The sequence below is a fragment of the Aythya ferina genome (genome assembly GCF_964211825.1).
Source record: "Aythya ferina genome assembly, chromosome: Z".
Lineage (NCBI taxonomy): Eukaryota > Metazoa > Chordata > Aves > Anseriformes > Anatidae > Aythya > Aythya ferina.
Window position 1 is genome coordinate 53,349,596 of NC_140299.1, and position 15,823 is coordinate 53,365,418.

A 15,823-nucleotide genomic window follows, 5' to 3' on the forward strand; every position below is an offset into this window, starting at 1 on the left:
TGTCTTTCATGCACAAATTTTGTTTTTAAAATTATGAAAAAATAAAGAAAAAAGGAATCATAAATCATTGCCGTTATGGAACAGACTCAGAAAACTAATTAATTATTAAATAAATTCTTAATCACAAATTTCAAATTACATTCAAATTGCAACTCAGATAAAAATGAATTTACTTATTCTGTGTTAGAGGAATGATTCATAAGAGGTATATGATTCTTACTTAGACCTGCTCAATTTTTAACACTGAACATAATTTATCAGAATTGTAACTTGAATATAGTCAATTTCATTTTTTTCCACATTTTCTCAAGCAGCAATGCCCATCAGCAGGACAGTTTCACACAGGCTTTTCCCGTGTCAATACAAAAACATGCTGAACCACTATCACTTAAAGCACAAACTATACATCTTCAAAGAAGTTCAATTCCATCATTCTGGATAAAAACACAGAACAGTGGTGTTTAGTTCTCACACAAGGTTGTATAGTTGGCAACCCACAGTCCATTTATTTTGCAACTTCGTTTTAAAATGTTCTTTCATGTTTATCCTACACTTTTCTCTCTAAGCTCTTCAAAAACACTAAGTAAACAGGATCAAGTCATCTTGATCATTGCTCAATGCAACAAAGTCCTGCCAAAAGTCTTCACTGATCAGTGAGGGAATCAATAGCAGCTCGTCTCTAAGAATGTAAGAATCATTTTTTCAGAATGTTCTCTGATTCTTGCAAAATACAAAATCCTTTTGGCCATTCTCAGGACAGCTAAAAGAATCTGAAGAAATAATTTGCACACCTTTTATGCTGACTGTGAGAATAAAAGAAGTACAAGCATTTTTATTTTATCAAGACAAAACTCAGACCTAGACTTTTAAGAAGCAAGTTGTAATTTCAGTAAAACAACTACAGAAGCTTTAACATTACTATTTATCTATTTATTTTACTAAGTCTGAGAGCCAGAAAAACGTTCTTACACTCACACTGAGGCTTATAAAAATGTCTGGATCATGTGTTTATTAGCTGCTTCTGAAGTCCCTAACCTTCATTTCCAAGTGTACTAACATTTGCTAAAACATATAATTTTATTGCATACTCTGCAGTTTTAGCTCAACTTAACTAAAAATCCCTTTTGGATACAGAATTTACATAATGAACAGTAAAACTACATTTCAGTCTTCCTGGATCTCTTATGGTTGAAATTGTTCTGGCACAAACCAGAGAAGCTGACATTGGTTGCAAGCTTTTGCCTTGTTCTATTATGAGTAAGCTTCAAAACCAACAATCAGGCTTCTGTGGTACTTCTCACAAAATAAATAGTATTACCATGCTAAAAAGCAAACATTAACAGCTAGATTCTGGTCTCTAGAAACCATCTGGCCTATAGCTATACAACATAATTCCTACATTTGTGTTGACCACAGCCCAAAAATATTCGCAAATTACAACACAGTTCTACTCTGTTACCTGAAAACATACCAAAGGAATATATATTGTTAGTAAAAGATGAGCTGGTGATGGCAGCAAGGATCTTCTAAACTAAGGTGGTAGGAGACATGACGGTTCTGAAAAGTTGAGGTTCAATGATAGGTATGATAATGACTAGGTATTCCTATAGGCAGTGTCATTTCTTACTATGGTGGTCTCTAAAACGCAATCTCCTGCTTTTCAAGCATTACAATAATCTTTTTGGTCACCATAGTTTCAGAAAAATTAACACCTATCACTGACATTTAAAATGTGCATTTTGTTTATCTTGCACCTTCTATAGCTATTATAATTAAAGACCTCACACATGAAATACTTTACAAAGAAAAGAAATGGAGTGCACATCAGTAAACTCACAACTGTTATTGCATCTTGGTTCCAAATCCTCAATAATAGCTCGTTTCTTCTGTAACTCGTTATTAGCTTCATGGAGTTTCTCACTGTTGCAAATCATAAAGGCACATATTGTTTTCCAAATATTCTTACCGAGTTTGAATGAACATTAACCAATATTTAAAAAAAAAAACAAAAAAAAACCTCAAACAGCAATATATTTCTAATAGCATTACTGATTTTTCCTATGTGGGATGAGGACAAAAGACAGGTGTTATTAATGTCACTGTGGAAATATTTGTAACACATGACAGCAAAGAATTACAGTATATGGAGAACTGTAACAGCAAACAGACTCATTCTCAGTCCAAAATGACAAATTTGCTTTAGAACTTACAGTAAATTACACAATGCATGCCTAAAATGAATACTTTTAACTGAGATTACATTATTCAAGAACGGCTAAAACCACAAGCAACAAAAACTACACTTATTGTAAGAGAGTTGAAAAGTGAAGTCTTTTGCATTTTAGGAAGTAGAAGGGAATAATATGAAGTGTTACCATTTTGTTCTAAAATGTTATGTATTATGCCCTAAGGTATACTAAAAAGTAAACCGATTATTTTTATTTAAATTCAAGTGTTTTCCCCAGAACAAAATGACTTACTCCTCTTGACAAACAACTTATACAACGCTAGGCAAGGTATTCTAACTAACACAAAATTATGGTTTATTCACAGCTCTTATTACTTGGCAAAGTTTTTCTATGAAATGATAATATCCAAATAGCAGACTCCCTAACATTTCTGTGCTAAATCATTTCTCTTAGAAGTATATCATCTAGATACATTATTAATGAGCGTCTGCCTTCCCTATAGTATGGAAAACATATAATTTCAAACTGCAAGCAATACAGGAAAAAATACTTACAGATGTTCTTCAAGTTTCTTTTTCAGAAGAATTGACTAAAACAAAAAGTTAAATGTGTTATTTTAATATATGGGGGTGCTTTAATGTAATTTCAAAATTATTTTTAAGACAATTTTGACATTTAAACCCAAATCCACGTTTTTACTTCACTCAGTTTTAGATTATAAATCCATCCTCTGTGGCAGCAATCCTTTCCTTCATAGCCATGTGACTATCCTGAAATTAGAATGCTTTGTAACTTCACAAATACTTCCCCAGGAACTGGACCAATATAGGCAAGATCCATAAATGATAGTGCTCTATGGTAGTTTTAATTTCTTCATGATTCAGTACTTTTGTAATTAGTCTTAAAAAATTAATATGAAATTAGAAAGTGCAGCAAAATTTGCTAAAAGAGCTGTCTTACCAATATTGCAAAGCGATTTGTATCAAGATGTGTAATAAATTAGCTGAAGCAAATTCCTGTCCCCATAGAAACTGGAGGGAATAGAGTGTTTTAGACTGGAGTATAGCAGAACATTTAACACTTTTCTGTTTCTGTTCTTTACTGACTACAGACATGTAAAAAATATACAACTTACAGTGTTCCACTTTCTGGTTAAATCACATTTAGATAAGCTCTTTAAATAAAAGCTTCAAAGTAAATTTTATTTTAATCTTAAACTCACTTTATACACAGTGAGTATCTTTCAAAAACCAAAACCAATAAATGTCTTTAAACTGAAAGTAGTGTTAGGTAAATAGAAAGCCATACTCACAATAGCCTTGAGCAGAAGCCCATGCCAAGAAACAGAGATGACATTAGTATAAAGCAAAACAGCAGCCAACAGAATAAACTATTTAGAAAGTCACAAACAAAGTTAAAGCTATGAGTATTTTCAGACATGCGTATTTTTCTCCTCTGTTCTCATCAGCAGTTTCATCCTGTAGCATTTTCTAAAACATATCACTAAAAAAATACATAAATGGTGAAGAAGCACATTTGTAAGTCATCATATCTAAACCAGAATTTCAAAGGAGAACAACTGCTGTTTTGGAAAGCCATTTAAGACAAAAATGATACAAGTAACAAACAGGAGAAAGTGTGCAGTCTATTGGGCTACAACCATAACAAAGAGATGCATGTGTTTTTGTGGAGTGATTCTGAATTGTGTTATTTTCACATAGATCAAATGCACGACAAATGTAAAGTACTTAGAACAGAACCTGCCTTTTTGTTTTGTATTTATCCAATATAAATCACGGTGGAGCTCTAGCATGTGACTAATGTTCCAGAACACCATCAAAGTATAAGACAGTATCAGTAACAAAATTACTTCGTTGCCTTTCATCCTGTGGTCTTTCAACACAGGTTTAGACACCTAGCCAATAGGGACAATTTCACTGTGCACCCCAAATTTATTTTTTTTCAGCTTTGTCATAGTGTAAAGACTTCAAGATATTGTCTTCAACCACATTCCTGGGTCACATTTTTGATTTCCAAATTCAAGACTGAAAACCAACTTCAAAATTGGATTTCCTTATTGCAGTAGAATAAATGGGGGAAGTATGTAAAATAATCCAACATGACTCCACTGATTTCAAAGTCAGAAATTTAGAGCAGCTAAACTTAGAGCTGTGGGTTTTGACCATTTGTATTTTTCTGTTCCCAATCCCCTAAAAAACAAAAAACAAAAACAAAAAAAACCTGCTGCTTCACCAACTCTTCTGTAATAATAAATGTTTGCACTCATCTTTCTTGGTCACAAAGTAACAAAGTATTTAAATTTGGCAAGGTTGCTTACATCGGTCTGAGTGACTACTGATTGATTTAGATTAGAAATGGAAAAGCTGGCAACAGTGACTATTTGTTTTCGAAGGCTTTTAAGAAAATTAAAACTGAACTCAGCTTTCCTTTTGGAATGCTTGCATTACACTTGGGTGTAGACTGGTAAAGACACCAATGACCACTTGTCAATGGGGATTCAACTGGTATATGTTCGCTTATGTTACTCGCACAGTACTAGCATTGTTGTGGCAGTAATCTCCCTCCCATCTAGATAGAACATAAGTTCTCAGAAGCAAGAAGCTAACAATGATTCACAACACCACCATTAAGAGAAGCTGGACTGAGTCTACCCAGACAGAGTAATTTACCCAAGACACATGATTAGGAAAAAGGATAAAATGTAAAACACATGATTTTGCCAACCCAAAGATGTTGTATATACTCAAAGCAAGATGAATAAAAAATTCAAATAAATTATTCTAAAAATGGGTAGATGTTACTTTTTTTTTTTTTTTTAATTAAGTTTAAGTCAGCTTCAAAGTCATGTATTCACATCCCACATCCTATGCTCCTAACAAGTAATTAATAAAATTGTTGTTCTCAGATAGGAAGGATAGGACCTTAAAAAAAATCTCAGGAAAAAATGAAGCTTTATCTAATTTTGAGATAGCTTCACACTGAGATTCATTCAAATCTTTCATGTGTTCATAATAGACAAGTATTTCCTATAATAAGGTGGCTTTAGAAAACAGAAATCCTTTTCAGTATTTGCTATTTTTCCTTTGCATCAAAAAAAAAAAAAAAAACTTACAAAAATAGTCTTTTTATTGAAAATTACTCATATACTTAAAGGAGATAAAAGGAATATTTTTTTCCCCCTTTGTGGATCAAAGCTTGGTTTTGTTCTACATGTTAAAGCTCCAGGCAGATGGCTATACTTTGGCTTGAGGTTAAGCTAATTTAACAGGATGAGGGCAACTAAGCACGTGTCTTGAGAAAATTTCTTGATGTGAGAACCTGACAAAAGTTATAAACTTTTGAGAGATGGCCAGATGACAATGAGAGATGGCCAGATTTCACAGACATGTTAAGAGTAATGAGCAAAGCAGCTGAACTTCACAAGAAACAGAACAGGTAAGAGTTCTGGGGACTTTTAGGGAGATGCCAAGTCAGGAGGACATACTAGCTGTACCAAGAATAGCATATAAGGCCAAGATGGCCTATGTAACGTTAGGAGAAACTCCAGATTTTCTACAGATTTATCAGGACTATGTCCAGTGGGGCAGAAGTAACCAAAGGCAGGTTTTTTATTTAGGAATATATGTACAGTAGGGCAGAGAAAAGGAGAACAAGCATGAATAAAGGAAGTGATAATAAGGCATGCAAAAGAATCACAGCTGTTTGGGGTACCTGTTGAGCAGCCCTACACATGAACACGTTCTGAAGGACAACAAATCAAACCTGCTATTCTGACCACACCATTCACATCTGACCTGATACTGTAGTCTGGAAGATAAGGGTGGGAGGCCATTCCCTGTCCAGCAACGCAACACGTAGATGGACTGACTAATCAATCACGCATCCCAACATGATGTGTCAGTGCCTGTTACAGGCCTAATAGCACTGACATCTTCCTAACATCCTCCTTCCACTGCAACTTCAGTGCAAAATGAAACAGATCCATTCCTAATTTGGACTTTCAGTTTTCAGACTAGTTCACTTTGACATTGCAAATATGAAAAAGAAAGTGCATTGTTACAGAAAAGTAGTGGAAAAAAATAGTCAAAATGATGAAACAATGAACTGTATGGCAAGTGCCTCCTTATCCTTTCTCTCGTGCCTCTGACGAATCACCCTTTTTAAGGATAGATCAGAGATAACTTCAGGATGTGCCTGCACAACTTGATCTACCTCTGAAGCTGGGTTTGAGTTTTGCTCTGCTTTGTGTGAGATTTTGGATGAGGTGTCCCATCCATTCAGAGGTTCTTCAAACCTCAATTAATCTCTGATTCTACACTCAACTTACTCTCTTAATTAAGCAAGTCAAGGCCTACACTCTAAGCTCAGCAAAATAGGTCATGGGGTTTGTGCATATAAATCACTGCTGGCAGTGTCAGACTTACACAGAAGCCCAGAAAGCAGCTACTTCATCACGAATTTCAGCTCTGCTTGACAATGCCTGCCTGGTACACACAAGGCTATACCATGGTGTTCTGATGGTGGTATTTTGCTGTTAGCAGAATCACCTCAGAGGATGCCTACACAGGCTGCAACTACTCCTGTAAGTGAGCTACAGGCATATCCTAGATTACAGTCCAAGCCAGAGCCATAAAAAGGGACAGAATTACAATTTCAGTGAATAAACCTGAATGCAGTTAGATAGGGACCATTTACAATACTTAATGCCTGAGGATATATATTTTTTCATATTCTTGTTCACCTTGAAGATCTGATTTTGGTCAATAACCAAGAAACACCTCAGAATCACATAATAGTATGAAATGATTTTACAATGCATTCTAAAACACATTCTATGTTACTTAGAAAAATAACCTTAACTGAACGCAACTATGTTGTTTTAGGTTCATACAGCTTATTCTGGAAATTAAGTGGACAAGCTAAATTAAATACACTTTTAAATGAAAACAAGCAGCTAGTAATAATTTTCATTTTTATATGAATTAGTTAAAACAAAAACACAAAAATAGAAAGCAACACATTGCAACTTGTTGCCAGTTAGCAGGGAAATACACTGGTATTGTGAGTGTACACTGTGCACGTACCCTCCTGCAAATCACTGCTTTCAATAAAGTTATAGATCTTCTTGTCTCAAACACAAGAGATGGCAAAGTAATTTTTTGAGTGGAAGACTGAAAGTTGTTCTCCACACTAACTGCCATGATGGGTGTTCTCCTATTAAAAATAAAGCTAACTCTTTGAATGGAAACAGAAACTGCTGCAAATGTTAATCAACTAATCATTTGCCTTTTTTAGTTTTGGCCTGCCTGGTATTACAAGATACACTTACTCTAGCAATTACAGGGTTTCCACTGTCAGGAAAGGGTTTACTTTCCACTAAGCAAAACAAAAATAACTTCAGATATTTTACTAAGATGTGGAGAATTAACATGTCCTTAATGCCTTTCAGAAGTCTCTATTCTAATTAAATAACTTTAAACAATGCTGACTTTACTATTAGAATTGATACATTTAATTAAGCAAAATTTGACACTTTCTCTGCATAGTATTTTTGTATTTTTCTACACAAATGTCTTATGTCTTTTACTCTATTAAGAGAAGCACAACTTAGTATTTAGAGCATAACAGTGAATATGCAAAACAACCAGAAATCTTCATTTGCATATTACTTCACTACATAACAAGCAGAAACGTTTATCAAAAATGGACAGTCCAAGAAATATAACTACTTGAATGTAAACTTAATACACATTTCTACTTACATCTTCAGCTTTTGAACCTTGATCCTGCAAAGATTTTTGTAGTTCTTCAACCTGGGATTGCACTACTAGGAGTCTTTGATTTACCAATCTAGGAAATAGATATTTTGTTTTTCAGAAAACAGCAAAAAACTGCAAGACAATGCCTGAGACTTTTAAGTGTCTAGTATTTTCAGATCATCTACACAAGAGATGCAATGCCGTATTTTATTCACTAAAAATTTACAACAGAACTGAGAGGGAACAACAGTTCCAGAAATCAAAGTCTGTAGTCTCCCAGAACAGTCTGATACAGCATAGATGCAAGTCACAAGGAACTATTTCCATATACATGCAACAAGAGTTTCTAACTTGTTCTGACTCACTGTGAGACAGCTACTAGCTTACTGTCTTTACACAGTCACAGAACCCTAAAAATCCACGGGTTGGAAGGGATCTTCAGAGATCATCTAAATCCAACTTCCTTCGTGAAGCAGACCCATGAAGCAGATCCACTTAGAGCAGTTGTGTAACACAGAACCATGTTCAGTTGAGGTTTGGATACCCCCAAGGACGAAGTCTGACAATTTTTCTGAGCCTCTCTTCTGGAGGTTGAAAATTTCTTAGATTTTTTATTTATTTATTTATTTTGTATTGAATCAGAATCTCCCATACTCCAAACAGTTTCCACTGCTTCTTTTCCTTCTACTGTCAATCTCTGAGAAGAGTCCAGCTCTGTCTTGACAGATTCCTGTTATGCAGATGTAGACACAGAACCATCTCCCATATGACATCTTTTCTGCATGCTGAGCAAACCCAGTCCTCAGTATTACCCCACATACCATGTGCTCCACTGTCGCTCATCTCAGCTCTCCTGTATGTCCATGTCTTCCCTGTACTGAGGAGTCCAAAACTGAATGCTACATCCAGATGTGGTATTATGGGATTCCTCAAATAGCTGCTTCACAGCCTCATGAGGACAGCCCAGGTCACAGTCAGCCTCCTGGGCTGCATGGTTCCCAGCTGAAACACTCTCTTTACTGCCTACCAGGATACCCAGTGCTTTTGCATCAGAGCTGCTCCCTGGTCTACCAACACCAGCCTGCATTGCCAGTCTCCTCCCAGACATGGACAGGCCCCCATCAGCTCATTTCTCTACACTGTTGACAGCATTACTATTCACTGTGACTGCAATTTATTGTCCACTTTATTGTCCACTTATTCTGCCTGTAGGTAGCCATTCTGAACATAAGGATATCACAGGAGACTGTGCCAAAGGCTTTGCCAAATCTGAGGTAATCTAAAGTATTTCACCCTCCTCCACATAGGCAGCCATCTCATTGAAGACAATCAGTTTAGTCAGGCACGCTTTGCTCCGAAAAAATTAATATCAGCCTTTCTCAACTACTTTCTTGTCCCTCTTGCAACTGGATATTCATTCCAGATGGATTTCCTTCATGAGCTTCCTAGGAAATGAGCTGTGGCTGACCAATCCGTAGAGGCCTGGATCCTCTTTCTTGCCCTTTTTGAAGTGACTGTGGCATTTACATTTTCCCAGGCTTCAGAAACCTTCGCCAATCAACATCAGCTGTCAAAGATTCAGATAGAAAGCAGCCACACAGCAGTATCAGCCAACTACCTTAGCACCCTCAGATGCATCCTTGTCTGGTGCCATGAATGTCTACATTCAGGAACATGTGCTGTTGGGTTTTGAGTATCTCCAAGGATGGACACAACCTCTCTGGGCAACCTATTACAGTGTTTAGAAACCCTCACAGTATTTTCTTGTGCATTTAGATGGAATTTCACGTACTTCAGTTTGTGCCTGTTGCCTTTTCCCCTGTCACCACTGAGAAGAGTCCATCTCCCTTAGATACTCCCATCAGATGTTTACAAACATTAATAGCATCCCCCCTAAGTCTCCTCTTTTCCTGCCTACATAGAATCTCTGAAAGATGCTGTTGTTCTGTAATCACATCCTTGTGGCCCTTCACTCAGCTCACTATAGTTAAGTCTATGCCTGTTTTGTGCCAGGGAACCTGATATTGGCACAGTACTGTCAAAAGTGTCAGAAATTGTCAGAAAAGTCAATGAAGCAGAGGACAGAGAAGTCAAAAGACAAGACTTCTTACCTGTTCTCTGTCTCCAATTCATTCTTCCGTAAGTTTGCATCATCCAGAAGGCTCTGCAACAAGGCAATCTTTTCATTGTCAGAACCTTCTTGGTTCAACTTTAAAATCTTGTTCTCATGCTGAAGGCGAATGAGTTTCTCCCTAAACACAGGAAATACAGTTTTATAGAAAATAGTATACTAATCTCTTTAAAGAAGAAAACAGTTTACAACAGAAGGTGTAAAGATAACATTAAGATCATCTTTACCTATTTAAGAGAGCCAGATGAAACAACTAAGTCTTCAAACCCGCAAATTCAAACCCAATTAAAGGAACTGTAATTGTAGAAAGCACAACAGGAAAAAAATGCCTGAATGCCCCTACTAGATCTCAGAGTACAGAAGGACAGGTTTATAGGTCGAATGTGGAGAACACAAAGCTTGGTGACAAGTGTCAAGGGAGGCTGTAGTCTCAGCTGTCATTGAATTCCTGTATGAACCTAGGGAAGTCACTTCTACTCTGTTGGTCTGTTTTCCCTCATGTCACTTAACTTGTTGATTTACTCAGGTGCAAATGACAGGTCGCAGACCAGACCTGCCTGCTGAAAATCCCCCATCTAGTCACATCCATGAGCTGGAGAATGGTGCTCGAGTACAGATCCATGTTCTGTCACCTCACAGGGAACAAGAGAGCAGCAGCAGCTACTCCAGCGGGTAAGCTGCCTCTTACAGTCTTCCCCTGTCATCAGGGGAAGCAGCTGTACTCCTACAGCAGCCACTGCTACAGTCCCTCTCCGAGGCAGGCAAGAAGGCCAAATTTAGCAAACAGACTGCATAGATGCATGCTTGCATAAAATCCAGATTTCATCTTCAAGAGCTGAAGATGAAGAGATAATGAAACCACATGTCTAACCTTGAGTATCTACAGAATTTATGCTTCCTGTCCTCTCTCATGCAGTCATGAGAAAGGTTTATGTAATAACTCCATAATTCACTAATACTGCATCAAAGCATTCTTTTGTTGTTCCTGAACAAATCTAGAAGAATTGCTCTTGGAGTAAGGCGCAGCAACAGAGCTGGAAGAATTCTTTTCTACTGTTAGCTTTCTCCACTCAAATTATGTTTTGACCCCAAAACTATCTTTCCAATTGTTAAAATGTCAGTTTTTGTAGAAATGAAAGAATAAAATTCCTAAAGGGTCAATAGATTTCTGAGATGTGACTGTCTTTAAGTAACTTAACTTTCAGGTTGCAGTGATAATGAGCACACAGGCAAGGATAAGCACCATCTGCAACCTTTTAAACTATGATTTTCAGTTCTGTGGTGGCTGTTCTGTCCTTTCATAGACTGTAATCATTTGCAATGATACAGAGTAGATTATAAAATCAACTGTTTCTATAACAATTTTATTCATTTCCTCCTTGTACAACTGCAAGTTCCACTAGCATTTTGTCTGTTAATTCTCATATAAACCGCAGTTACATGAACTCTGTGCAGGAAAAGAGTTTGTTATCACTCTCCTGGAGTACAGTACAAAAACTCAAGAGGTCAAGTGAATTTTGTTCTAAGCTCCTGCTGTGCAGAAATCCAAAACAAGAGAATATATATATATATATATATATATATATATACATACACACACACACACACATATATATATATATACACACACACATATATATACATATATATATATATATAAGATTGTTGAAACTTTATAGCACTGATTAAGAAATGAAGTGATTATTTAAGGGTACACTGTAAGGATTAGTAAAAAAGGCACACATTAACTTACTTTATTTCAGGAGTAACAATTTCTGCTGCTAAACTGTCTGAAGGTTCTTCTGTTCCTAGGGGCATCAATCCTGGGTCAGAAAAAATAAAAAAATTAAGAAGCAGACCAGTTACTTTCTTTTAAAAGATCAGACACAAACTTTGTTCTACAAGCTTGTAATTTTAGAGTAATGCTAGTAAATGGAAAATTAGACAAAGTCAGACTACAGCAAGACAGGCAACAGCAGTTTCATTTGGTTAATAATCGTTATTTCTGTCTTCTTTCTGGTGGAAGTGATTTTATGATGTATTTTCTACTCATTAGCTTATCTGAAAAGCTGTGCAATGCAACAAAAATAAATTGCAACACATGAAATATGAATATATGTGAGAAAACTTACATATTTTTCTTCAGAGATCAACTACATAGAAATCAGAAATACATACAGATAGACATACAGAATTACAGAAAAACTAACACACAGGGGAGGAGACTAAAATTTCTGATCGACTGAAACCATGTTTAAAGTTCTTGAATACTTGCAAAGTTATGAGTAGCAGAAGCAGCTTTTCATTGCTATTCTCAGAGGAGCTTAAATTTATTCCCTGCTACACAAAAGCATATTCAGCACTCTTCAGAGAAGTCCTGTAAACTTTAGAAAAGATGCATTTAATCTCCTCATTTGTCCTTTACCTGTAGTGGTGAGTTGGCCCTCCTGTGCTTGTACACACCTGAGCTCTTCAATAGTTTCTTTCAAAGAATCTCTTTCTGTTCTTAATCTCTGAATAATTGGAAAGAGAATAAATATGAATCTTGGCACTACTTTATTATTTTTCAAATTAAGGCATCTTCAGTCTATTTTATAATAGAATAATTTTCAAGTATCCCACACCAACAGTGTTATTTTTATGAATGGTTGCTGCTCTGTTAATATACTTACAGAGACAAAAATACCAGGGTATAAACTTACACAGTCAATTTTGTGTCAACAATACTATCAATAAAATTCTGGTATGAGGTAGTAAACTGCATGTACTGGGACCACTAAGTCATCCTCCTTCCCCCCTCACCATGGGTTGGTTCCAAGGGCAAGTGAAGTGAGATGAGAGTGCAGATGTTTCTCTCAGAAATTTAGCCAAGAGTGAAATAAAAGGCATGTTGATACACAGTAAACACAACAGACAAACTGCATTAACTTAGTTTTGTTTCTCTTTCAACAGTGCAAGGGTGAGCAGCAGTTCTACCACCTCTTCCTGACATGTGTTAACCGGCCCTGCCAGTCACCAGCATCTCAGATATTTAAGAAAACTAGTTGCTTGAGGCTTAGTCCAAAGAGAACTGAAGAACAGGACAGGCCCATCCCGGGGGATCTATACAGATGGGCTCCTCAGTACCATGAGGTAAATACTCTCCCATTTTGCACAAATCTCCTTTTGGCAAAAAACAGGAATCTACAGGTAACATCAAGTCTTAGTCCAGAAGGTTCCCAAGAGTCAAATATGAAAGTAGAGAACAGCAATTATGTAAAGATCCAAATTGTAAATTGCTCCAATATTAGAAATGTCCAGTGTCACTAAAAGGTCTGAGACAGACCTCAGCTAGGTACAGTCGTATTGGCATCAGCTATCAAGGTCCTTGAATTTGATTCCATTTACAGTTTGATTCAAATGTATCTTATATTTCAGCCTAAATAGATTCATAACTTGGAATAGCTTTGACAAAGAACATTTTGTTGAGGTGTGACAGAGGCTTCTGCTGTATTTCTGAATCCTGCATGGTGAACTCTGGTGCAACTATTACAATTTGGGTAATATTTCTATTAGCACAGAAAGCCATTTCACAAACCCCACAGGCTATAAACCGTTTTTACTAAAAATGCCACAGAAAAATAGCCATACAGAGGAGTGCTCAAACTCACGATGCTGAAAGCAAGGATTCAGCAGTCTGTTACTGTCAGTCAGAAAACATCAAGTTGATTAATTAAATGCCAGAATATTTTAATGAATAGAAGAAGCTCTGGGTCTGCATTTGTACACTGAAGACAAAGCCAACTCAACAAATTGTATTAGCACTTATGAAACAGACCACAGAAGTGAAATTCAAAGCTACAGAAGATACCAAATGTACTACCACACTTTGCCAGAACATAAAGACAAGGACAAAACTGATTTCTATAGCTACCTCCAAAATATTACTGACAAAATACCATTGATTACTTTGCTTGTAACCTGTGATGGGCAATGCTAGTGATAATGTATGCAACAACAAGGAAAAGAAAGAATACATAACACAGGCAGCAAATCACTAATCCAAACATTGAGAATCTTCTTCAACTGTAAACTAGTTCTCACAGGTGTATGTTAATTCAGAAGAATGTCCTGGAAACCAACATCCACCAAAAAATAAGCTATTTGCCAGGCAGTAAAACAGAAAACCATATGACAATGACCTGCAATTCAGATCCTTTGTGCAAGAAAAAATGGTCCATCAAGCAACAGGTAAGCCACAAACACAATCTTACCATTGTAAAACATAACAAAACTAGAAAAGCAAATTTTAAATAAGGAGCAGGGATGAAAGCCAAAGCACAATATGAAAATGATTACTATGAGCATTCCAATCTCAGCTGAAGAGCACACGGAAGTGATATCAAGGTCAAATGTTCACAGTAGTTAGAGAATTTAACAAAATATGGAGAAAAAAAAGGATCTGTGAACAGAAAATAATTGAGATTTTTCAGTTCAAGTGCTATTCAAGTGGAGGGGCTGGAAAATTTGGACAGGATTTAATAGGAAATATGACAGATTGAAGGAAATGCCTACAAAGATTCTGGCTGATGGACAGGTGGATTTATACGTTGAAGAAGCCTGAGAAATCTGTAACTCAAAAGCGCCAGCCATGCTTTCAGGTACTTTGAAGCACCTGCAAATGAATTCCTAAGAAACAAACTGCTGATAAACAAGGGTGTGTAAGAGAAAGAAAAATCTGAAGGATCGGTCTTAGTAAAAAGAAGGCAGAGCAACTGATCTCAGAATCACTAGTAGCAAATGACTGAGAGGAACAGAATAGCCTGGTATCCATCCTCTGTACCTCATGTTGACACTACAAGACAGATCAATGAGGAACTGTTGTAAAAGGTACGACTGCAAGAAAAAGGACAGGTCTTGTAAGATTCCTAAAAGACTTGCTGCAGTGCTTGTGACTGCACAAAGAGAAGCATGCAGACAGTACCTCAAAGAAAGCTCTTGAAAAAAAAGTAACAGGAATTCAGTACTAGGATAAAATACTGCAAAAATTCCTATTTTAAATAGTTATTCAGAAAACATGACAATTACTTTGGGCGTTTATTAACCTTCCCATGGTGAATGGGCAAGAAACAACTTCAGAACACAACTGTGAAGGTTCTTCCTCTTAGAAATGTGTTGATGATGTTTTTGTACAGTCACTTTATTCTATGCTGTACAGTTCTAAGATTTAAAAAGAATATTGTAAACACACATGAGGAAATGTTATATGAAAAAAGAGTTCCTAATTTAAAAAGCTTGCTGTAAACATCTAGTTTTCATTATCATATGCCTGTGTTATAAAAGTCACAAAGTTGTTTTTACTACTACCAAAAAAGTAACACCTTGGCACTTACATCTTTTTCTTTTTGGAGGCTGTCTACTTTTTCTTTCAGCCGTTTGCATTCATAATCTAATTTATCAGCTTTCTTGGATTCTTCAGATAACCTGTTTTGTAGTTCAACTGCCTGTGAGAACAAGAATTAATAATTTGTCCGCAAATATTAATATTAAAACAAAATACACAAGACAAAGTAGCCAATTACCATGCACCACAAGTCATTTTGTAAAACAAATGAAATATTTACCTATAGGACATACTAAAACCTTATTTCATCAGTTGTTCTGAGCTTCAGCAAAAACTAAAAGCATTCAAATATTAGGTTTCACCATAAACAAAAGGAGCAAAAAATTGTAAAGTATGTTCT

General features: G+C 36.2%; 1 protein-coding gene across 4 annotated transcripts in view; it reads right to left on the reverse strand.

Moving 5' to 3' along the window:
• Window positions 1-15,823, reverse strand: part of HOOK3 (hook microtubule tethering protein 3) — an 87,794-nt gene that overhangs the window by 16,100 nt on the left and 55,871 nt on the right. For all 4 annotated transcript variants that reach the window (XR_014687239.1, XM_084504333.1, XM_084504331.1 and 1 more), the window contains exons 12-18: window positions 15,473-15,583; window positions 12,526-12,613; window positions 11,854-11,923; window positions 10,081-10,221; window positions 7,973-8,060; window positions 2,744-2,778; window positions 1,838-1,920 (exon numbers count right to left, since the gene is read on the reverse strand). Coding sequence is in view for 3 of the 4 variants with exons in the window: in XM_084504333.1 (XP_084360459.1) it covers window positions 1,838-1,920; window positions 2,744-2,778; window positions 7,973-8,060; window positions 10,081-10,221; window positions 11,854-11,923; window positions 12,526-12,613; window positions 15,473-15,583 (616 nt within the window). In the remaining variant the exon portion in view is untranslated. The remainder of the gene's footprint in view (window positions 1-1,837; window positions 1,921-2,743; window positions 2,779-7,972; window positions 8,061-10,080; window positions 10,222-11,853; window positions 11,924-12,525; window positions 12,614-15,472; window positions 15,584-15,823) is intronic.